Raw genomic sequence first — 26,139 nt, 5'->3', positions numbered from 1 at the left:
TTTTCTACAACAGTTAGAAAAGCAGGATTTAAAAAAAAAAAACACAAACCAAAACCAAATAACCCACACCTTGAAGAGAATCACAGTCAGAGACATAAAGACATTTCATCTTGGCTTGCAAAGTTGGGTAGCAAGGCATCTGGCAATGGAAACACCTTGGCTAATGAAAAAGGCGGTGACAAAATGTGTAAACAGTGAGGAAAGTGAGATTTAAGGAAGACATGCGGAATAAAATGAAGGAAAAATAGCTATGAGCATAAAAAGTAGCAAGCAGATCAAGACATATTTGTTAGAAAAGAATTACTGAGAATTAGTACCATGAGGCCTAGATCAGGAAGCCTTCTGGAACTTTTTATTTCAGCATGAAAAGTTACAGGGGGAAGAAAAAAGTTTATGGAACTGAGTCATTCAACTAAAAGCTACGAGGACTCCTTCTTGGGTGCACTTGGCAGCAATCGGAATGTGCAGTTTATTCCACTACTCCAGGAACATCGAGTTCAATGTCCTGCTCAAGGAAACATTTGTGCACCTGTTTGTTTTAATGGGACTTGCGCACGTGCTTAAGCACTCTCAAAAGGGTTTGGGACTCACTACAATAAAAGGAGGTTTTATTATTTTGTGGGTTGGGGTTTTTTTTTTTTTTAGAAACACTAAGATCCTGAGACTTTCCAGCTGAAATAGTATTTTTTATAAAAAACTATAAAATAGTAGTTTTTATGAAAATACTGAATTCAATGAAACTTCACAGTAGAGGAGGAAATCTAACTTTTAATCCAAACGGGGTTTTTGCAGATACAGCCCTCCCTTATTCATTGTTAAGGAGTCTTGCAGTTAATGAAATTTTGTGCAGGTCTTCAGATGTGTCTGTATGAAGTTATCTTCAGAAACAACGCCTTATTTATGTACTTAACCATTGAACTAAGAAGTAAATCCCATTTTAAAGCCCAACTTACAGTTAAAATACATTTTTTTTTCCTTTCTCTTAAATTGCACACAGATGCAATCATGTGCACCTACAACTTTGTTCTCAGAATTCAAACTCGGTCACACTGGGCTTCTTACCTACATGGACTTTCCTGTCCTGAGATGTTTCCCTCATTTCAGCAAGATAAAGAAACTTTTTCTCAAATGATCCTCTGGCAAAGCTCCATGGCAGAATGCTTGTTCTCTGTCCCCAGAGAAGACCAGCCAACACGCTCTCTTTTAAGCCCAGCACAGAAAACCAGAGGACTTCTCTGAGGTGGCCAGCATCCAAACAGTGCAATACTTCATAGCATCTTAAACTGCACCATAAACTAAAGAGGGACGACTTTCCTGGATAGGTGACAAATTCCTTTTTCAGGAAAGGGTGTCTAGCCCCCAGATTCTCCTCATCACCGAGTCACCATGGTCATATAATATAAAAGAAGCAGATACAATCTCTACCTAGATTTTGGCTAGAAAAAATTATCTTCTTAGGTACTTTAATGGGGAATACAACACCCAAGTTTCCTTTTTAATTAAATATTAAGATTGCACAAGAATTTAAACTTAATTTTCATAATCTGGCCTTCAATTAGGGATGTTTGACTTAAGCAAGCACAAAAGAGGCATTTTGAATTTCAAAACTGTAGCAGGAACAGCAGATAATACAAAGGACGTAAACCACAGCCTCACAGCCCTGGTTTTCAGATTAATCTTACAGCCTTTAGTTAAATACAGCTTCTTTCAGTAGAAGCTAAGAAATGGTTAAAAGTCTGTTTCAATTTTCTGCCACTAGAAACGTTCAATGCAATGAAAGTCTGTAATGGATGTCAAGAGCTCCCACTGCTGCTCTTTAGTGCAAAGACGAACAGGGCAAAGTGACAACAACCTGGCACAAAATTCAAGAATGCAATAAAAAAAAAAATCTGTCTACTTTTGCATTAAATTGGCCTCATGGCAGTAAGTGCGGGTCAAAGCAAAATAAATATATATACACTCAGTTTTATAGATAAAGTACTTCATAGTTCAAGCAAAGATTGATGAATATAGAGCTGTAAGAATTGCCGTATGGAACAGAAACAAATCATCACCCCACTGAGGTATGTTCGTTATTTAAGAGTCTCTGCTTTTTTCAGGGAATTTCAACTGAGCTTATGTATTTTAGGAAAGCAAAATCATTGAGCAAGGCGGTATAACATTCCCTTTCTGTTGCACAAATAGATTAAACTTAAAATAGCTCTGTGAAGAGGTGCAAGGAAGAAAACACGTTGCTAGGTTTACGGTATTTAGATTTCTTTCTCATGCGTTTAAATGAATAATTATTTATGAACTTTGCTCCAATTTAATGTTAAAACTTGCTAGTAAATTGTCTTTTGACCAAAAAGCTTAAAATGTTTTCACCTTCCTTCTGACACAGTTTTGTGAATTTACTTTCAGCTCTCGCACTACAAATCCATCAACATGTTTTGCTTTAAGTGGCAGACTGAGCAGAGAGGCCAAAATCTTCATTGGCTGACAGAATTAAACTACAGTGTTTTATGCTTAAGAAAGTTCTGCTCGGATCAGCGCTGGAAGAATAGCACATGTGGACAGTTTGTTCTCTGGCTGCCCTGTAGATACACAGACGTCTGCCTTCATGATGTCTGTAAACCCAGTACCCTTCATATGAAAAAAAGCCACAAAATTGCTTTTAGAAAGACCTCTACCGTTCCTTTAAATATTTGCAAAGAGGCAAATTGAATTTGTTACAGAGATCGCCGCGCATTATCACATGAAGCTGTTCAAGCTTTCCACCCGTGCGGTTGTGTCCAGTGCCTACGACAGCAACTCTTCACTGCCTGAGAGAGACGGACGGTGCCTGGCTGCCAGTCCTGAAGCGAAAGAAAGGAACTGCTCTTGCTACGGTAGCATCCTAAAGCGTAAGGGTAGGAAAAGGCCATTAAACAACCTGTTTGGATTGCCTAGCGTCCTCATCATTGTCTATCACGTAGAGCAATCTTGTCAGAATGGTTGAAACAACCACGAAGTTCAGGGCTGGCTCCAGGGTTCATCTAATGAAATATATAAAACTATAGCTGCTAAGATACAGGTCTTGATGTATCTATTATAACATCTATAACATCTATTATAACATCTATTATAATGTTAATAGACGTTGAATCGGAACATCCCTAAATGTCTTCCCTACCCGAGCTGAAGCCAGATTGCAGGTATGCATGCTTTAGCCTTGACGTTCAGTAAGACCCACTCTGGCATACAGAGAAGTGCAATAACCAGCCAAATTCTAGCCCCCTGTTCAGCATTCTTGTACAAATCTTAGCTTTGGCAACAAGCACAGAATTTTGTTATAGTGCAACAAACATTTGCTAAGAAATTTGTAATTTCTTTCTCCAAAGCAGACAAGGAGTAGCATTGAAAGGTCTCATAGATTTACGGTAAGTTTTCAAAAGATTTTTCTTCTTGCGCACATTCATTTTATTTGTTATTCATTCTCCAGAAGGTACTTCGAGACAATATTGAAACTCATCTGTGTGGTTGTGTCTGCCTATTAGCATAGCTTCAATACTTTGTGTCAACGGGAAGCTGGAACGAACAGAGCTCATTTCTTTTATATGCTCCTCCCTGCAGAGTGCCTACAAGATTCCTGCCAGTGCCCCAATCTGTTGCTCAAGATTACCAAAGTATAGCTTGAAGGGGGAAAAAAACCAAGAGTGCAACTTCTAACAGCAACGCGTGAAGGAGGAGAAAGCAAGGTAGGAGAGAGTACTCTAATACCATCAGAAAGCAAGAAAGGGCGGTTAAAACAGACCTTCCAAAGCAAGCGAGGTGAGAATAGAGAAATGAAGCGTGCGATGAGAGTGGAAAGATGAAGACAGATAAGTAGAAAATCATCTGCAAAAGAAACGCGAAGCAAAATGCAACACATATGAAAGCATAGAATTACGTAAGCTTGGCAAAAGGAGCGAAAAAGAAAAACGTCAACAAACTTGCAAAAAAATATTTGGCTGTCTGCTCTCAAACTGTAGGAAAAGAAACAAACAAGAACTCTGAGATTTACAGTACTACAAAGTTCGACAAACGGAAAAGCCATAACCAGCCCTCCCTCAGAATGACTGCAGATGAGCAAGGAAGTAAACTTTGGCATAACAAAGTGTTCTATGGCACTTCTCTTATACTTAAAACCCTTGATAACAACAAATTTCTACAGTGAAGCAAAGTCCCAGTGATCTTTTGAAGATGTTTCAGTCCAAGATGGGTTCACATCTGGAGCTCTGTGTAAAAAATGGCAGGATTTTTCAGCTGTCTTTGCAATACAGAGATGTCTGTCTTCTGGGTATTAATTCTACTCTGCCAGTTTTTTGACCAGAAGACAGTTCCTATTTTTTTTTCCTTTGTTTCCCACATTACTGAACCGCTGTAGCAGTTTGCCACCATGCCAACAGTTCACTTCTCTTGAGGCCGAGCCTGCTCAGCACGCGGCTTTCCCACCCGTGCAGCGACAGCCGTCTCTTCGCAGGCTGCTACAGCTATGCAGTAGCTTGACACGCTACAGTGGGCTTTCTACATCCCCTCCGGGATTCCATCGAGTCAGTATTTCAAGCTAAATACAGACTCTTACAACCAGCATGGCAACAGCTCATTAAGGCCGCAGTGCTTACAAATGTATTTTGTAGACCCATTATTACGTTGCAGGTTGTGTCAACTCCGTCACCAGAGTAAATGTGTAATTAATGTATCAGCAGATCCTTGAAGCCTTCTATACCAACCGCTGTTACGTAGCCTCCCAAGGCACACTAACAAGAGAACAGATTTGCAGCCAGCTTACAGAGGATGCTATGTTCTTCCTCTGCGTTAAAGGAACCAGAACTGCTATCACGGAATTGGACTGATTTTATGAAAATTTTCTTTCTCTTCAGTCATACACACTTGGTCTATACTATTGCAGCAATTCCGGTTACCTCTGCAGTGCTGAAATGCTTATCGCTCTCTGAACCTAGAAGTAGCAATCCAGCTGCTCTAATGGACATAATTAGTACGTCGCGGTCCAGGCTTAGCTGAAAAAAGTGTTCTATCTATAGCAGCCATGGACATTGAAACCCCGCAGTCCCTGACGAGCAAGTCAGAGTCTGCACACTGAGTGCACTCACCAGTTAACTCTACCTCACTGCGTAATTCCACTTATTGGCAATCTGCTATACACAGTATGGGCAAAAAGCTAATAATCTCTGGTATTCCAAGACTGGAATCGCCAGTATTTGCAACTGAAGCTGAAATTAAGAGCAGGGTTCAATTGATATAAACACTTAAGCATGCAAATTTCACAGAAATCTTAATAGGAAGTATGCAAAAGGATGCACGCAGGCCAGAAGAGGTTTTTTAAAATTCAACCAGATACGCTGGAAAATCGTGGGGTTTTAAAAAATATTATTTCCCCAGCCTGAATCATAAGCATGAGATTTTACCTATACTGCAAGCACTGTCATTATCATCACATTCCCTACTTCCACCCTCCGCAATTACCTACTTCACCTACCGACATCGCGTACTATTACATACAATCTCCTAGGTGTCAGTTAAGGAATATCTCACTTATTTGTTGCATGACATTTTCTAAAGGAAAACAGAGACAATATATGGCTACTTTAAATAATATCAAATAATAACTTTGGGTAATTAATTATGCTCTTTTTTTTCTTTTTACTACTACAAAACTTTCATAAATGCTTTACAACAGGTTCTGCACACCACTAGACATGAGTATAAGATGGATCACAAATCCAGCGGGGAAGGTATACATTTTTGCCTCACCTTAACTCAATGTACCTGTAAATTAAATTGGGTAAAATGTTTATCTCATTTGAATGGGACAAGTCACACACAAGACTATTACTTCGCAACACAGCAATGCAATGAAACATTCCAAGGTGGTAAGACAGGGTATGAACCTTAAAATGGTTCTTCCACAGCTCTGCATGCACTCACTGACAAAGAACTTAGTCTTTATTTATAAACCTCATGCTTTCCCCCTAGGTAAGTAGCTTTCTGACATTCTCACTAGCATTTAAGTGAAATCCATCTCACATGCCAGAATCATGAATTTTTCATGGAATAGGTGGGAAGTATTATCACAGAAGTAAAATAACGGTACCGTAATAATCCCAAATCATTAACATATTTCAGTGTGCAAACATCTCACCACACACATTCACTGCAATATTTTCTTCGCCATGGTTGCTAGCATCCTAACTTCCCAAAGGGTTACATGATGCTTTGAACTTCTGACACGCGTTCAGAGGAACTGCGTACGTCCTGACACGAGAAAACACAAGTTTTAAGACTTGTTTTCAGATATGTTTTTAGTATGTTCCTGGCAACTGTCCCACCATACCCCCATCTTTCAGTAATACACCTCAGATCAAACACAAATTTGCTGACTGTCTATTGGCAAAGACATAGAAACCCATGTGTGACTGCAGGCACAGTGCGAAGAGTTCCGCTGAAAAATTAAAGGCAGGTGCTTCAGTTTCTAACGCAGGGCGTGAATCTGTCCTCGGGGTTGAAAACAGATGCCGTACATCTGGAGCTGTATGTTCTAATAAAAGCAAAGACCTGATACTGTGAAGAACAGTAATTTCAAAAACAAAGATCTTGTATGTTGGATTCTAAGTCTCATTTTATTCGACAGCTTTTATAACTAGTCTAACTTTCCTAACTTCCCCTCTTAGCGATACTCCTGATTTTAGACTGATGTAAGTAAGATCAATTGCCCATGACTAATTCAATATTTTTTCATCCCTTAGAGACCCATTCCATTGGACACCCTATTTTTTTTTCTACTGTTATAGAAATCGCAATTCACTTCTGCCACTCAAATTTTACCTGCAGGAAAGTCAATCTATTTCTCATCAATTAATAAAGACTGTTACTTACGGCTTTATCTAGAGTTCCAATTTCTTATTTTTCATAAGGCTTTTGAACTTGCAATTTTTATAGAAAGAGTTTCATAAAAGTCTCAGGTCATCCGTGTTAACAAAGGAATTGTCCAGAAGCAGCATCCTGTACATGCTATGAAGAAAGGGGGCTCATCGATGGTAAGCCTAAGCACATGCTTGCTTCCCCGCGCTACTGCAAAACTGACAGGGACACTCATGACTGCTGAATACGCCTTCTGAAATTCTTTCTGACAGTAAGATGTACTTTATGAAAAGATACTTATGTGTATGAAGTGGAGCCTATTTTTCTTTTTATATGAAAGTTAGTAATATAAAATGTAATCAGAATTAGAGTGAATTCTAGCATCTAAGGCATGATAAAAAAGGCAGGAATTTAAGTAAGAAAATGGTCTTAACTGCAAACAGCCAATTTCAGTTTCACCAAATCACGAAGTTCGGTGTATAAGAGATGAGACTGGCAGGCGGTTCAATACCTTTAATCAGTGCCATAAACGTTGAACTGGTTTCTGATTAAGGAACTTTGCAGAATAATTCTGCTAGTTTTTTCTAGTTACAGTTTAACTAAGTTTGTATTAGTTCAGCTTAAATATATGTCATTTTAACAGTGGGGAACAGTGCTTGCTTCACTGGCCCAAAGTACATCTAGGAGCACAGTATGGGCATCAATATGGTTTTTATGCTTAATGCCAGCATGCAGCAACAGATTGAAGAGTGCACCCTACGGCACCCAAAACTAGCCTACAGCTTGTAGCAGAGATTTCACATAGGCAGGGTAGCGTGCCTGAGTTAGGTGTAATCAAACAAGCTAGAAGATAATATTAGCAAAACCAACAGCCCCTGGATTTTGTTGCATTATTTAGACATTCATGAAGTTGGCTGAATCAGAGGATCAATGGATTTTTACCCACAGAGCATTTATTCTGGGCTTGGGTTGAGACAGGTTTGTTTGACTTCTTGCAGGGTCTACCTTTCTTAAACCCGATGAAGATTCCATGATGTTCTGGGATGAACATGGTTGTCTCTACATCTCCCACTACCACAAAGAACAGAAGTCAGAGTATTCCAAGTTAAACACCCAAACAAGCCCCCTTGTGTTTGTACAGAAACTATTTTTGCGCTCAAATTAAACGTCCTTACTCCTAAGTAGGATCTAACTAAAGTGCAGTGCCAGCACACATTCAGGATGGGAACCAACCGCACGTTTGCAGGCTTCGCTTATAGTCACAGGTAGTTAAAACACAGAATTGAGGCCATTGGTGGAGCAAAGCATGGTCATGTTCACAACACGTGAGCGTTGCCTACGCAGTTTCACTGTCTATGGACTTGCAGTGAGGGGCATAAGCTCAGGCCCTGCTCTCTCTATTATGCACCTTAATCAAAACCACTTCAGGGAAATACAGAAGACAATTAAAATGTGAAAGATGCTAGTTTGAAGCATGTGACCTGTCTGACACTTTAATATGTCTCTAGAATAGTAATTTCTGAGAGGAAATACCTATGAGATGTGAAATGGACTCTTGCTGAGGCTGTGCAAAATTTGAGTACTTCAGACAAAACCTGTTTTGGCTGTCAGATGTAGAAATGGCAAGGTAGAAAAATCTCAAAGGAAAAAAAAAATTAATTCTTCTCTATGTTCAAACAAAATAACATCAGCTTAAAAACATTTTCATTTCATTCTAGGCTGAGACAAACTACAGAAAATTCAGCCAGAAAGGGAAGTTTTGCAAAAAGCAAAGGTACAGATACAGCAATTCAGAAGAGAGACAGTTCATCAGGAACTGTTATGTCACACCTTAAAAAAGCTCTACTATAATTCAAGACTATTTTTAAATTATTGTAACTCTAAATTCAAATCAGACCTTATAAGCATAATACTTTATTATTTGTTTGTGAGGTATACTGTATAGACAAAACAAAACAAAACAAAAGATATGGAATATGACAATTATTTTACACACATAACCTCGCATTTACTTTTGCCAGGTCTTCCAGCTACTAAAGTAAATATTCCTACAACTCCCAGTTATAAGAGGGAAAAATCAGCAGGGAATTTTTATGTGCAACAAGACGAGTTGTAAGAAAGAGATATCTTTATTGGTTTGGTGGAAGAACAGCCCTGACACTAATGCCACCAGAAGAATATTACAGGGAACAATTATTAATTTACTTTTTATTGCATTATTATTGCATGTAAATGCTACTGTTATTGCTTCATCGCCCAGCTTTATTGCGTACAATGAATCAAAGCATTACGAAATGCCACACAGCATAGAAAGTGTGCTGTATTAAAATAATGGTTTCAGCAATGTACAATATGTATTCTGAGATGTTATAAATACTCTATCAATTTTTTATTCCCCACTGTAGTTTATTGCAACATAAAAGTGTGATAAAATTAGCTGACAGAGGTCTATGTTAAAATACGCTGACAATTTTTTGGAGGAGTTTTCATAGTTAGTGTGAAAAAATAAACACCTTCAAGGCAATAAAAAGTATTATGGTAAAACTTCCCTTCAGTGTGAAAAATACTGACAACGTTCTTTTCTTACCCAGATATGAAAGGAAAAAGGGATGAAGCTTTGGCTACTTATACCAAGTGGCATTCTTTAAAATTTCATTAGCTCTTGGGCAACTGAATACATCTATTAAATGAACAGTGATTGCACCATTGATAATCATCTTTGCATCATAAGCACCACATTTTAACTTGTTGCTGCTAATGTTTAGTTCTCTATGAACTGAAAAGATCACCAAACTCTACCTCCATCACTACAAAGCATGTAATGAAAACCTGAATTGGCTTCTACACTAAAACTGGCAAATATCAGTGGTTCTGCAGTGTACCTCATTACTCTAGGTGTAACTGAAAAGACTAACTGCACAAGATTATGAAAAGAGCTTTCAAGTGAGGACACGAATAGCTTCAGATTTCCTTGCTAAAGCATAGCCCCAAAAATTTCAGAGGCGTGAGGAAAACACTGGCTAAAAGTCTGTTTAAATTATGTTCAAAACCACAAATATGAGAAGTATTCTCAGCTTGCTTTTCCCAGACAAATTGTGAATAAACACACTTTCCTCAGTTGAGGAAGTATGTTAGCAGCAAATAGGCTTTCCATTGGTTTCCTCACTTATTTCATTATTTGTACTACAAATACTTTTTTCTCTCTGTCTCCACACTGCCTACACTGGCTCTTTGAAAAAAAATGATTTCAATATTTATTCCTTTCACTATTGCTTCGCTGCTCTACTAAGTAACTTCACAGTTTGATACTCAATATTCACGAAAGGGAGCTAAACGAGCAAACAAACGTCACTAACTGGTTCTGCACCAGACGAACTTTTCGGTACATCACTTACCACCCACGGTTTGTCACAGAAGTTATAGACTGATTCCAGGGAGTTGACGCTAGGGATGCCTGCATACTGCATCCCGATGATCAAGTTACGGAAATCTTCATTTTCTGCCATACTGAATGAATGTTGTCGAACAAGGACAAAATCAGGCCTGAATGACCTAGCAAGAAAAAGATACATTGCTAACAGTCAGTGATCAAATTGTTTTTCCTTTAACAGCAAAATCTTACAAGGGAAAAGCGTCTAGCTGATGGATAGAGAAGTACTAAAAGAACACTCAACACAAAGGCAAATGCTACAAGACCGAATGAATTAATATGGCACTATGAAAATCAATACTGTGTTACTACTTAACCGCTGTTCAGAAAACATCACCATCCAGTCAATAATGTGACTCCATTAAGAGGAGGGACAAATTATCATGGCTTTTCAGGTTGTTTTCCCACTGAAAGATGTCATATATAAAAATTCCGAGTATGTTCTTAGTTTAGGTACACCAGCTCCTGAGCAATGACAATCAAAACCAAGGCAGGCAAATGTCTCTGCCAGAAGCTTAAGCTTCTTGGGAACAATTTTTTTTTCCCCCCACAACTATCATCAGACTGTTTTAAAGACAGTAAGAGATGAAGCAACCCTACTACTCGCAAAAGGAGTCATAATTTGACATAACCACAATTAAACCTTCGATCAAGACACTTGTCAAAATGAATTTCTAAACTTACAACTGCACTTTTTTTTCCCTCTTTCTCTCCTCTATCTAATCAGGATTTCCCCTGTTGCAACCTCTGTGGCTTCTTGTCCTATCACCGTGCACCTTTGAGAACAGTCTGACACCATCTTCATCCTACTCAAACCCTGACATTTAGTTACTGAGGAAGGGTATGGAAAACAGAAGGCACAACGCAACAGGACAGAGCCACCAGTACAGGGGCAATTTGCTCCTAAACTTGACTGTTGAAAGATTCTCCTCCCTATTCAAATTTTATAGGTGGAAACAACACTGACTAGCTTGAAGCTATCAACCTCCTGAAAGAGGTAGAACTGCAGGGTAAATTGAATTAGTATAGTAGATTACTGTGATTATCTACATGCCTTGAATAAATATAAGCTGTATACTGGAGTGAAAAATTCCAAAGATTACAAAATGATTCAGAAATCTCACAGTAGTGGAAAAAAACCAAACCAAAATGATTAAAATTCATGTTAGAATTGTTTAAGCAGTTTTGAGATTCCAGCCTGAAAGCAGTAGTCAAAGTATATCACCTGGATTCTTAAGTTGGCTTTCAAATGTAATGCATGATTTGGCAAAAGCAACATTAAAAAGATTTGCTGTCAAGAGTCATTAAAATGGCCCTGTACACTGATGACCAAAACTTGTAAAAAAATGCTTGCCTTTAACAAGTTTAAAAAAAAATAAAACTGTAGCATAGTTCCGAGGATTTGTGATCTAGGTTTCATGGTGGTGTGCCAAGTCTTCGAAACAAGGAAATTCAACTTACTGGCACGGCATGAGTATAATACTTAGAGGATTAATGATGCCTTCATCAAAATTGCAGACCGCTCAGAGAAAGAAGGAGACCCTCTCTATCGTTTAAAATAGTGCTAAGGGGATTACACATCATCTCGAACACAGCACTGTGTTTTCAAATAAAGGTAAAGAACAAAAAGGGTCTTTTAAAACACCGATTCAATGAAGCAATTGGGGAATTGAGGAATGTATTTAAAAAAAAAAATTACATATTTTGCTTTGCAAAGACTCCTCAAAGGGACATGATACATTTACATAATTGTTCCAGCTCTGCAATTGCCGCTGGACCGAATGACTGCGTATACAAAAGAAGGTCATGAGAAAAATTTTAATCCTGGCTCAAGCATTTTTAAGATCTAAAATCTCAGCATTATGCAACACGAGATATCATTTTTCATGGTTTGATTTTCATTCACAAAAATGCAACAAGCAGGTGCCTGTTACACAATTTTTTCCTCCGAAATTAAGGCAGCAAAATTTTGTCATTGAAATTTCCATTATTTTACTAACTAATATTTTGCTCATTAATCGATGACACAAGGTCACTTTTGACCTCACGTTAATAACACATAAGAGTTTTCACCTCAGTATTCAAGCCTTTTTAGCAATATGCTCATAGTCCATATTCAATACGAACTTTGATGGTAGTGGGACCAGCAGTTTCTGCCATCTCTCTTGATAGTTGAGACAGAGAGAAACAAAGCAACATGCCACACAGCCTATTGTGTGACCCATATTTAACACTGGATTTCAAATGAAGTTTCTTATCAACTGAAAATGTGAAGTAATACCCATCACTCTCTCTGCACCCCTTAGGGAGACAAGAAGCACATTCCAAGCATCAACAAACGTCACAAACCGACCAGGCTTAAAGCAACATAAAGACTGGCACTCATCTGAAAATATAGGACATACAGAAAATATTTTTGCTTTTCAAAAATACTCTATCTCCGGATAGGTTATCATAGAACAGAGAGCTGCTGTCCCATCATGTCTCCATGTCCCTCTCACACCGGAAAGCATGCACACATATGCAGGTATCTCACACAGATTTGAGTGGAATTTATCATCTTCCATTTGGTTAAATAAATTACCCATAAAGCTGGTAATACTATAAAATCCTTTACCATCTCATTATCAGAGTTATCTGATGACACAACAAAATTTCTCTGTTTCTTAGCATAAGCAGCAGTTTTACCAAGTTTTCTCATAAACTGCAAATACACATCCTTGTAGATGCTGTTTTCTGGAGGTTCCCCACTCACATTAAATATTGACATGTTTTGATGCTAACTTGGCCTCGATATTTTTGTTCCGTTTGGAAAATTCTCCTCAGAAAAGCCACTAAGGAGCAGTGATCAAGATTTCCTGGCTCCAAAACTTCTGTCGTTGGGGAAAAAAACCCCAAAACCTAAAAAAAATCAAATCTCTCACTCTTCTAAGGAAATAATCTTGTGGATTTGGCAGAAGTGGTTTTTGTATTAAGCTGCAGTATTTTTAGAACACACAAGAGATTAAACAGTTGTGAGTTTTAAAGCATAAAGTACACTTATTTTCAGTATTTTTTTTTTTCCTCTGATTTTTATTTTTTACATGAATGAGTAGAAATTTTCAAATCTTTTATTTGGACAGATCTTGTACAAAATACGAAGATACAAGACATGCTGTATGCTGTCCAGCTCCCTGAACTCTTACTCTTGCCTAAAGATAAACATAAGCAGTAAACGACCAGCCCACCACTAGTGGCTTGATCTACCTTTCTGAATGCAATTGTTCAGCCAAACAACTCCTACACTTAACTCATATGCAACTGCACTGGCCAAAATAGGAGTAATTCCCACAATTTAGATAAAATATAGGAGCGCCTGAAATAATTTTGCTAATACTTAAGCTTTTACTTTGCCCAGCCATACCCCCGTTTTCCCCCCTTACGTTTATAGGGCTGTTGACATTCTCACTGAAAAAAAATGGTAAAATCACCCTGCCTTCAATTGGAATAACCCTTTTTGGACAAAACAGCCTATTGGGAAATCTCAGGCTTTTAAATTGAAATCTTTCAAACAGACAGTGATATTCCAGTAACTATCCTGAGAGAAGTGCTGTGACTTGGCCTGTTTCAGTTGAAAATATTCAACACTGGATATAAATACTGCTCATCTGGAGAGGTCTGGCAAGTAGAAAATCACTAAGACTCTCTTCATTTCTGAAGCAAAGATAAGACCCAAATCCATAACCCTAACTCCTAATCATGTGTTCTTCATACCAGACGTCATTCCCATCTTAATCAAATCCATCTTTCATGGGATCAAAATATCAAGATATTTCCTTCCTGTCACAAACAGGACTTACTGCACTGATCAGGTACTTTATTTCCTACTCTTCATGCCAATGACCAAGGTATGTTGTATCAGTCAAAATCCCTATCGCAGAGATACAAAAAAATCATTCAGTACCTTTTACATGCATACATTATGGAATTTATTGCTTTTTGCTGTTATTCATTTAGTTTTTCTTACCTGACAACTTTAGTGCCATTTCGAAATACTTGGATATCTACCGCATAATTGCCATCAGCATGGGCTATCAAGTTGATTTCTGAAAATTCTGCCTATGAAAAGAAGACTCATATTAGTCTGTCTGGTTTATTTTACCTTTATTTTCCTAAATCCCTTCTTTTAAGTATTATTATCTGAACTGCTGACAATATACATTTGGAATATAATGAGCACTAAGAGGATATTAATCCAACAGTATTTGACACATCACATTTGAATAACTCATAATGCAGAGAAAGCAAAAAGCAAAAAACTTTATGAAAAAGGAATGTGAGGCATTAGCAAGTGTATTTCCTCATTCATGTCTGCATAAAAATGCAGAGATTATATTTTCGCTTTGTATGATGTTATCAAAGAGGTTTATACAGATTCCACAAACATTTACATAATGTTTTGAAGTAAACAGAACAAAAGCAATTTTAAAATAACTATGATAAATAGAATATTTTCTTATAGCATCTAATGTCTCTTCATATACTTTACCCCCTTCTATTTCCTTTATGTGCGTTTACCCTTGTTTTTAAAAGATCTGGTGCTATTGAACAATTGGCTTGCAAAATTCACAAATAAAGACCTTTTTCAAAGTATCTTCTCACACTGGAAATGTGGAATTTAAAAGGAATCACTTCCATACTCTGAATCTACAGTTATCTGAAAGGAAAGGACAGGATGTTTTTCATTTATCCACAGTCTTTCATCAGCTTAGACTCTCAAGGCACTTTACAATAACATTACAGAGCAGAATAATTGAAATGCAGCCAACTGTCTTCCAGTGGATAAATAAAAGTGTCTTTGCTATCCCAGACACTAATACAGAATAGAGAGTGTCAGAATTCTCATTAGTCTCCTCTTGAAAAATGGTATCACTGAAAGCCTCCCTAAGTAAAATCTGTGTAAGGCTTTCAGAATTTAGTGTTCAGTTAAGGCAAGTGTTGACTAACCACCATTCCAACTCAATCGCTTAAGTATGTGCTTGATTTCAGGCATGGACGTCTCTTCATTAAATTCCATATGCTTATATGCTTTCTTGGATCAGTGTTACAATGTTCTAAACAAAAGGGGAAGAGTTTTAAGATTACTGTAAAAACAGGGCAAATGGTGAGAGATTGAAATATTTGTGTAGGTGCTGACAATGTTAAAGAACCATTTAAAAATCTATTTAATTTGAGATTGACAACCGATCTCTCTAATCAATAAATCATGTTAAACAATTACAAGGAGTCACAATATATATTTTGTAGTTTAAAAACCTAGTACATGATAGAAAACATTTTACGTTCTAGGTTGCTGTAAGTAGTATAAAAATAAAATAATGCTCTCTAGTATTAGTAAAAGAACACTAAAGTAGGTATTAGTAACTCTGTGTACGATTGTCACAGTGTTGACATGTTACAAAGCGATTAGCAGGGTTCAGAAGCTTTCAATCTCTTACTCATTAAAGGTGGTTCTGGTCCTACAAGAGACCATATGAAGAGAATTCGACACTTACACAGTTTTTGTTAGTATTAAAGAGACAGTGTGCATGATGTCAACTGCATGGCCTGATCTAGGTGTAAATGGTATTTTGGGACAAAATAGCTTGTCTTCTTTTTCCTGTCTCGCCCTCAATACTCTTGAAGATCCCTGGCAAAGCTTTCCGTGTTTCCAAGCCAAGAACATCAGCAGCTAGTCAATGGTGTAAAGAATGGAGCAAAGCTAGATGCTGTACTATTACAGTGAATTTAGATAAGTTGAATCCACACAGCTAGTGATAATTTTCCCCTCACTCTCTGAAATTCCAATGACAAAAGCATTCACTTTAAGTACTGAAGCTTATTACAGTAGCATCTGTATTCGCAGAATTCAAGATTGAGAAGCAATGAAAAGACTTATTTACTTCCCTACCTTCAGATACCTAGCTCAAATAAAATAGCCACAATTCTAATGCACCTTGAATTGTATCTCCCTATTTATTCAGTGCTTTTTTTCAAAAACCCTCATGCCAGCACTGCAACCAGTGTGCATGTATATTCTTAAGTGAAGGAATTAGTGGTACAGAAATGCAACATGGAATGTCTGGGAAATTCAGTCTCTAAGCAACAACTTTTGAATATGACTATGTTTTTAATGTTGTGCAAATTATGGTCAGAAATTTCTAAAAAGAGCCATGCTAGAATGAAACATAATTAAATCCTTGAGTGTTCTACTTAACTTGTGAGGTTTGTTCGTAGTACAAAGGACTATGTGTCTATCTATACATCTATGCATATAGAATCACAGAATCATTTAGGTTGGAGAAGACCCTTAAGATCATAGAGTCCAACTGTTAACCTAAACACTGCCAAGTTCACCACTAAACCATGTCCCCTAAGCATCACGTCTACACATCTCTTAAATACCTCCAGGCAGGTATGTACTTACACCTGTATGTATATGTTTGTATAAATACAGAAATATAAAAATAACATTCAGATGAAGTTATTCATTTACCTGTTCAACCTTTATGTCATATTCTCCATGGACCTTTTTTCCACGAAAAGCCTTCGCCCTGCAGGAAAAAAGGGACAGAGAAAATCAAGGATCTATGTATCTGTAACCAGTAGCTACATAAAAGCTTCCTGTATGGCCTTCAGTGTCTTGAAAATACACATACATATTAATTCAAGCTATCTACTACCCATACACAATCCTCCTTCCTTTGACGTTCTTGTATCCTTAACATACCATCACGCAATATTTTGTGATAAAAAGCATACATAATGTGATTGTCAACATTAAAGTGTATATTAAAAGTATACTGAAATACATAGTTCACAATTAATTATGAATATAAAATAAGTACCACTAAAAAGATGCAATCTTGCTCTCATTAGTCAACAATGCCAGTGGAAATTCATTTCAATGTGAACAACATCCCAACAACCACTCGTGTTAAATCTTTACCTGCGTATCTTATTTAGAAAAACTGGTATATTGGAAACTCTACACTTGAAAACTTGCTATTGCTTTTCAAGAACGTATCAGAGGTACTGGAGACTGTTGTCACCAAATTTATGAGTGCCTGATTTACTTATCAGTTTTGCTTTTTCTAGACTATAACCTGAGACAATGTAATTAATCTGAAGGAGAGTTTATGATTATGCATCAAGATTGCTGTGACAAAACAGAACTGAATTCCATGATCCAGTATCCCAGACCTAACAAGCAGACATTCTTCTAGGAGTCTGTCACTTGTATGCCTTGGGCAGCATGTATCTGCTTTGGAGAAAACGGGAATTTAAAAAAAAATAAAACCTGTTGATAAAAGGGAACTACTTTAGCACTCTGAACTTGGAAAAGGGATATGGCATCAGTCTGTCTCTGCACCACCTTTGCTCAAGCCAAAGCTCAGAGTATCTTTCCCATGTTTATTATATGCAAGCAAAAATCTGTTGCACAATCCAAAAAACCAGCACCACAAGATGTTCTGACATCTTCTCAAGTGTTTAAAAAAAAAAAAGTAACTTTGTCCATTTTTCCATTTTCAACATCTGACAAAATGCTATTATATTAAACTCAATCTACCTCATCAGTGAAAGTAATGTAAACTACATATTAAAACAATTCATTATTGCTTTTCCCACTGAGGTCCAGAAGAGTTTCACCATTGGTTTCAGCAGTGGAAGAACCAAACTTCATAATAATTACTGGAAAACGCCAGCTTTGGCAACATAGTACTTAAGGCTGCCGTAGGTGTTATGGATGGTAGAAAGCAAAGAAAGTGTTTCTACTGAAGTGGCATACGAAAATATTGCCCAACAATTAATTCTGTATGAATATGCAATTTGTAAGAAGGTAACAATAAAGCAAGCATTTGCATTACTGGTTTATACTGTTTTCCTGTACTAAATACACATGAAATATGAAGCTTGAAAACCATCATTTTATTATAGGAGGTGCACGCTCAGCATACTGTCATCAAATATTTTTGCTAATAACAAAAGTAGTAGTTAAATACACTGTACCACAAGTCTAACTTAAAGAACTATTACTCAACACTTATTTTTTGTTCCAAATTTGTTCTGAAATTCCACACGGGGAATATGAAAATTACCTCTTGACACCTTTGGAGATGTCTGGACATGGCTTCGGTTTTATAATGCTGTTTATATTGAAGCACCAGCTGGAACATGTTAATCTAATAGGTGCAGGAAAACCAAGGACATCTGTATTACCGTGGGAGAAGTCCGCAAAGCCAGACCAGAGAGGAAGGTATCATGTTCAAAGATAACACCACATTTGCCTCAGGGGAAAAGCAACCAATTCATAAACAACAGACAACTTCAATGTCTTAGTCGAAAAACTGCCATTTACCACTTTGAAAAATATTTAAAACTCCAATTCTGATCCCCGTGAGCGCTAAATCCATTGTACATATCGGAATGTGCTCAAAACATTAGTTTATTATTAATTAGTGAGATGCTATTCCTTTAAATTGAGTCTTTCTACTTAAACACCATTTGGATGAGGCAACCTTTAAACAACTAAACTCTGGCATGATTCACATTTCAACAAATGACTTCAGCTTTGAAAATAAACAGTAATAGTAAGCACTGAAGTTAAGCAATCTGGGGCTTGAAAACAAACGTGCCATTTAACCATTTAAAGAGACTTCATTTCAAAAGTAGCTTTAACCAAAAACTTTTATAAAAATTGGAGAATATTACTGAATATTATACAATGTTGAGAAACAAACTACAAGAATTTATCTTCGTATCTCTAAAAAAATACTTAAAACAAAAAGTAATCACTCAGTCATTTCAGAACAAACTCCAATAAATTTTTAGCATGAGTTCGCTGTGAAGTAGAACCTAGTGTTCATTTAATTTACTCTACTTAGGAAACACAGTCATGCCCTCCTTGAATTATTCCCTATTTGCAATACGAAAAATGTGCGATCCTAACAGAAAGACATTTATTACATGCTTAAATTTTGATTTTTTTTTTTTTTTAACCGAGGGAAGGTGGGGAACAGAATTCTTTGGTGTTATTGATTTACAATTTCACCGAACTGTAGTTCGAAATCCATGTTACGCCTCTTAGTACTGAGCATGGAATACCTATCAACCCTCGGAGCACCGCTGTAGAAAGGAAGTAATGCTTTCAAGGTCAGGATCAAGGTAAGGCATTTGAGAAGAGTGTGAGGTTAGCTGTCAGCATGAGTACATTAACCAAACAAACTCGCCCCAATTCAAGTAATGTTTGGCTGCCCGTTGTTGATGTTTTCTTGCTTTGTGTGTAGGAAAGAGAAAGAAAGAAACTGGTACCATTATTCATCCGAAACTCACTGTGTAAAACAGTTGCTTTCCAAAGCCTAAACGTAGAGAAAAAGGACAGCTACTAATATGAATGCTGCCTACTGGAGTTACTAGTGTGACCTCTTATAGTCAGAATCTTTTCGAAATGTGTGAAATATTTAGGCACTTCTTGCTTCATGATTAATTTTCTGGATAAAAATCTTGCACGTTTAAAATTAAACAACTATGTAATGTACAGTTGCCATAGATGCAGCCTAATACAAACTCATACTACTTACTGAACTTTGGCAAGGACAGTGAATAAGGTGGCAATCGTTAAAAATGTTAGAAATATATCCAAAAGAACCAAAATATTTCCCTCAAACTACAGGGCATCTACACACATTTCCACAGCATCTGACTATGCTGCGAAACCAATGTGGTTTCATTTCATAGAAATGAATTAAATATTAAAACTGGCGCTACTTTCAACTGGCAACAAAATCAACAGGAAAACCATTTGCTAACATGTAACGGGTTTATACTTCTTCAATTTACATTCTTTTAACACCGCAAGGCGGAGCTTATCAGCGACAGTCTTTATTAAATTCAAAAGCACGTATCCAGCAAATATGTGGGGTCCAGTCCTGCAGACCACTGCTCATGTGTGCAAGCCTCCCATTTTCAGAGCATTCATACCCTTCAACACCCCAGTCTGCACTTGTCATCTCAGTGCACCACTTGCAGTCTGATTCCTGTGCAAATAACACAATGCGCACAGGAATTGGTTCCACGTGGACACTGATTTCTGGGCATGTCTGAACAGGGAACTAATTCCTGATGCTGTCAATAAGAAGATTATATGCTCAAAAATAATTATAGTGCCAGTACTACAACAGGGCAAAAGTCATCATTTAGAACAGTAGCACCCTCTAGAGTACACAAATTGCAGACTGTCAACATTTCTAAACAGCTAGCACAATTTAATTCAAGGTAATGCATGTGTGTGTGTGTGTGTATAGATGTACACAATATTCCCAAGTAACTGGTTGACTGGAATTATCATCTGCATGTAAACATTTTGGCAGACTACCGACACAGAACCAGCCAGACTACCACGAACCTAGAAAGTGTGGTACGCTAGCCTCAGTGACGGAACAGAAAATGCTGAACAGAAAGCAAGCCTTCAAGCTCAAATCTGTTTAGAAATAACTGACTACTTAATTTAATTTGAAATTAAAAACAGCAACAAACCAAACCCAAACTAGATTTAGCCTCAAAGTTTTTGTACCAGAAAAACTATGGTTTGTACATGCTACTCTAATTTCATGCTGTACCAGGAATAGTCACTCCACCTCCAGCACTCAGTACTTTCTACTAATTTAATGGAAATATGGCTGTGTCTAAGATGTCATCAGCATCCCATTTGTACTGCTAGCTGATCCAGTAAGACAGAGTGCTAAAAAATAAGGAACACTGACATAATCATAGAATCATAAAATACCTCAAGTTGGAAGGGACCCATGAGGGTCATCAAGTCCAACTCCCTGCTCCTTGCAGGACTACCTAAAACGAAACCATATGACTAAGAGCATCGTCCAGATGCTCCTTAAACTCTGACAGGCTTGGTGCTGTGATCTTTTCCCCAGGGAGACTGCGGCAGTGACCAACAACCTTCTCCGTGAAGAACCTTCTTCTAATTTCCAATCTGAACCTCCCCTGAAGCAGCTTCATCCACTCATGTCCTATCACTGGTCACCAGAGAGAGATCGGCACCTCCCCCTCCACTGCCCCCCTTGAGGAAGGTGTAGACCATGACGAGGTCACCCCTCAGCCTCCTCCAAGCTGAACAAACCAGAGGACCTCAGCTGCTCCTCATCTTGGTCGCCCTCCTCTGGACACACTCTAATAGTTTGATGTCCTTCTTCTATTGAGGTGCCCCAAACCTCACACAGTACTCGAGGTGGGACCGCACCAGTGTGGCGTAGAGTGGGATGATCACCTCCCTCAACCGGCTAGCGACGCTGTGCTTGATGCACCCCAGCACACGGTCAGCCCTTTTGGCTGCCAGGCCACACTGATGACTCATATTCACCTTGCCGTCAACCCAAACCCCCACATCTCTTTCCGCGGGGCTGCTCTCCAGCCTCTTGTCCCCCAGTTTGCATGTAGAACCAGGATTACCCCGTCCCAGGTGGAGAATCTGGCACTTGCTCTTGTTAAATTTCATACATAATACATTTGGTAATCTTGTCTACTGTTCCATGAAAAAGTATTGAACAGTCTAATGAAATTATACTTATTAGAATTCACATTTCAGCGATATAATCTAGACACATTCTAAGTACACGGTGTTTAAGAAGCAGTTTTGTATATTCATATTTGTTTTCAATGTGAAATCAAAAGAATCTGCCAAGGAAATAACGGCTTAAAAACATGATCGCATACGTATCGTGAAGCTGCAATAAAGGATCATTTAAAGGAGTAAGACTATTACTTCTTCCACATGCTGAGGACTTTCTAGACTGTTATGCAGACTTTGTAAATATATGAAAACCATAAGAAATTGTTATCAAAAGTAAGCATATGATAAAATGAAAATACTACGGAAATCTTATGTGACCTAATACACAACCTACTGCAACAGGGGGAATCTCGCTATCAACATCAATGGGCTCTGCAACTGTTTGATAGTATCACCATTTGCTATACTGACAAACCAGCCTAGCTAATAAAACTCATCATTTGGAACTGCTGTGATGATGCTACCATGCCTAAATAGAAGAATTTATTAAGAATATGTAAACACACTGTTTGCAGACTTTCTTTTATTTACTTGTTCCACCTTTCTGCAACAAGAGACTGATAATTACACAAAAATAAAATATCCTATTTAAAACCTGACTCAAAGACCATGACAGTCTTAAATGTGTTACTCAGATTCTGCAAAGACCTATTTGGATTTATAACATGGGTTTTTTTCCCTTCTGCACTGTAAAAGTTATACTTTTGGCACTTAACCTAACCAGTATTTTACCCTTACATAAAGCAGTTGTGTTTTCTCAAGCTATTACTTCATACAGAAATTGTCTTAAAAGAAGCAGGCCATCACCGCAAAGTAAGCGATGGAACATATCAAATGCATGACTTTTAGTTTTAGTAGTGCTCCCAGTTGAGTTGGATTTCATTACATTAATGATAATCTCCATTACCAGGAGCCTGTAAATTTGAACAGCAGATTTTATCAGCTCTGAAATAGCACAGCTTATTTTAACAGGTTTCATAGCTCACATTTGTAACAGGCCAGTTAAGTTTTGCTGTTAATCACTTGGTTTGATGAAACGTCAAATTCAGTGGAACCGCTGTAATGGCAAGGATGCACGGATGGCTCTTTCCAGTTTTTCAGTGTGATCTGACAATCCACAGAAGCCCTAACTGAAACTTCATTGATTTCATAAACACGCTTTTTTTTCCAGTATGACAGGCAGGACACAATTAATGCAGTTCTTTAAGTCATAGTTGAGCCTTTTGAAGGGGAAAACACACCGTTCTCATAAAAAAACCCCAGTGTCAACTTCTGCCAATAAGGTAACATATAACAACTGCATTTTAGCATATTTTTTAATCTATCGAGGTCACGATAGAAATGATTTCTGAACATTTTCTTCTGTGCTCAATGGCACAACATGGTCATATCTTTTTGGATATCATACAGTTTCCACTGGTACCATATCTCTTGGCCTTCACCACGTATCTTTACCTGAAACCACTGTATCTACTACTACTATACCCATCTTGTCAATCGTAACACATGGGAAGAGAATGACTAGGAACAGAACCAAGCACTTATGGCCCTAGTGTATATTAGCACATGATGGAGTCATCCCAGATGGCCCAGTGTTGGAACCTATGACATGGTTAATTCTACCAAGCTAACAGGATTTCTTCATTGCTTATCTGCCCACTTATATTGATGATCATGAAAGCACCCAAGCAGCTCAAACTTAACAGCGCAGTAGAAAATGTCTGTAGGAAACAATTCTCCTCCGGTCCACGGCTTTCCTTCCCTGACTTCTGTAACTTGGAGCAAAGAACTTTGTTAAATACATGCTTAAAAACCAGAGCTCCTGTGTGCAGCCTTTCCTCTCCAGAGGCACTGAACCGTCATACCCTTCCCCATTCCCTTTACTGATGATGGCTGAACTCAAGAAAAAGCAGAAAGTAAACATTTTTCAGTGGAGGATTTTCCTGAGCAGACAGTAAAGAAGTTGCCCAAAGAGATTCACCTCTAAAAGCATATTAAAAAAGAAAGCATAAACAATCTAGAAATAAAGAATGCAAGCTTATTACGCAGCAATCAGTCCATTTCCCTTTCTGTGGTGTACATCCCCCTTGCCATAAAGGGGTTTTTTTTCAAAACAGCTTTATATGTGGCACCTTCAGAGGCTTCCACTATCTCTGATTCAATCTCATTTTTTTTCTCCTATTTATTACCAGCCTTTTTTTAACTAAACGAAATATCCTATCCCCTTGTCACATACCAGTTGTGATCTCCTTTAGTCTGATTATTTAAACAAAACTAAGCCATTTTATTCTTTCACAGCACAGATCTTTCAGCCCAAAACCATCTTTGTTGTTTTAATCAGGAGCCCTTCTATTTGTCACTCTGTTCTATGCCTGAATACAGTGTTTTCACTAGAGACTTAATCAAGAAGAAAATGCCTCCTATTCTTGAATCTCTCATTTGAGCTTAAATTTTCTGGTCTTTTGAATGGCATGGTTTACTGAAAATGCCTAATTTTCCACCCTCTCAAGGTAAAACAAGTACTCTTTTCATGACCAAATGCTAGTCTGTCTTCCTGGTAATGTCTCAAAATCCCACACCTCCGATTATGTAATATTTACCATTAGCCCATTACTCCTGTGCAAGATTTATAGTCACAATGTAACTTCTGTGGACTTTTTTTTCTTTTTTAATTAGATGACGTATGAAAGTATTTTTAAATGTTCATTCCCTCATCACTAGAAGACCTCATATGTGATGCAACATATTATAACCTTTTCCAAATCTGTTAGACTCATTAGAACAACTGCTACACTTTCCCATGGCTAAGTTCATAAAAATATTTTGTACTCATGAGATGAACAGAAAGTCCCAACTTTTTTTACAGGAAAACACCACTATCCAAATAACAAAATATTGCAGTTCTAAATGCTGATGAAGGTTTTAACGGTTCTTAGTGCTCAAACTGCATATTCTGCACCAGTTGCTGTAAGTTCCTTAACCCCATCTACTATAGCCAATGTAATAATATTGCAGGCTAAAGTGACAAAGTTAAATTTGTCATTTCCAAGTCTCCCTCCCAACTAAGAAGTCCATTCTTTCCAACTTTTCATTCTGTTGACAACAAAGATAAAGTAGTACAAACTGTTCAGGAGCAATTCTACTGTTTAGAAAAAGTAAATTATCTTGAATCTCTAAATTATCTTGAATAAGTGACAAAAGATATCACACAATGCAGCCACTGGTGACTGGTTTATGACAGGAAGAAACCAAACCAGCTAGAAATAGCATCTAGGGGTATTTTAGTTTACTTATTTCCTACTGAGGTAAAGAAAACAAAGTGAGCCTAAAAGACTTTACACTAAGAGAAGGTAATTTCTGACATCTGAAACACCATAAAAGCCAGCATGGAGTAAAAGAATCTTTGAGACTGAGTCCACATTATCCATAAATTCTTCATCAAAAAATTATGTGCCTTTTAATTTTTCTATTTATACTGAATTCTCTAAGGTGCTTTAAACACCTCTGAGCAAGATATGTGACTCTAAGAGGTGAGAAAATTTGAATCATTTATGCCTGGAGACATTACAAGGTGATACTTCATATATAACGCGTTGGGCTATCATGTTGTTTGAATTTTCACCTTTCAAGATCCTGCACTTAATATAGAAACTGTATCTTAAAAATCTCTCCAGCTAGTTCCCCTCTGCGCTCATCCTATAGATGAGACTCTGAACAAACTAGTCCACATGAGATAAGAACGAGGGGGACGCGTGCAAAAGTCATGCATGTCTGGAGAGACAGTGCACACCCCTTCAGCCACAGCTTGTCGTTAAACCAGATTTAGTACAACATCAAACCTTCAGTCTTCATATCAAACTTTACATCTTCAGTCCCACAGAGGGCCGAGACCCAGGGGAAACATGGAGTAATGGGAGAAGACAGGATTACACAAGTGCCAGAATATCTTATTAGAGATATACACATATATATACACACACACACATAGACACCCAAACCCACACTCAATCAAAAGAGTGGCCTTTGCAGAGTGGCAGTGATGGTACAGGCAAGTCTGGGTATTTTTTTTTTCCAGCTGGACCCCCACAAGCATTTCACACCCTTGCAGCAATACGTCTGTGGCCCCACCAATACTGAACTAGATTTAAATGAGTGAAGGATAAAACCACTTTTGGCAGATCAGCAATTGCTTTGATCTTTGGCTCAGAGATCCCTTCACCTCCAT

The 26,139-nt window shown here is 37.7% G+C and overlaps 1 protein-coding gene across 1 annotated transcript; it reads right to left on the bottom strand.

Annotated features, from left to right (window-relative positions):
* Nucleotides 1–10,274: 10,274 nt before the first annotated feature.
* On the bottom strand, nt 10,275–21,839 carry LOC104623486 (synapsin-2-like; the record flags this gene model as incomplete). Its single annotated transcript, XM_010290587.1, has 4 exons — nt 21,556–21,839; nt 16,824–16,881; nt 14,316–14,407; nt 10,275–10,431 (listed from the first exon to the last, which is right to left on the bottom strand). Coding segments are annotated over exons 1-4 (591 nt in total), but the record flags the coding sequence as incomplete, so codon positions are not given.
* Between the last annotated feature and the right edge of the window lie 4,300 nt (nt 21,840–26,139).

This window comes from Phaethon lepturus, unplaced genomic scaffold, assembly GCF_000687285.1.
Source record: "Phaethon lepturus isolate BGI_N335 unplaced genomic scaffold, ASM68728v1 scaffold43037, whole genome shotgun sequence".
NCBI classification, from domain to species: Eukaryota; Metazoa; Chordata; class Aves; order Phaethontiformes; family Phaethontidae; genus Phaethon; species Phaethon lepturus.
This window is presented reverse-complemented; position numbering and strand designations above follow the sequence as displayed.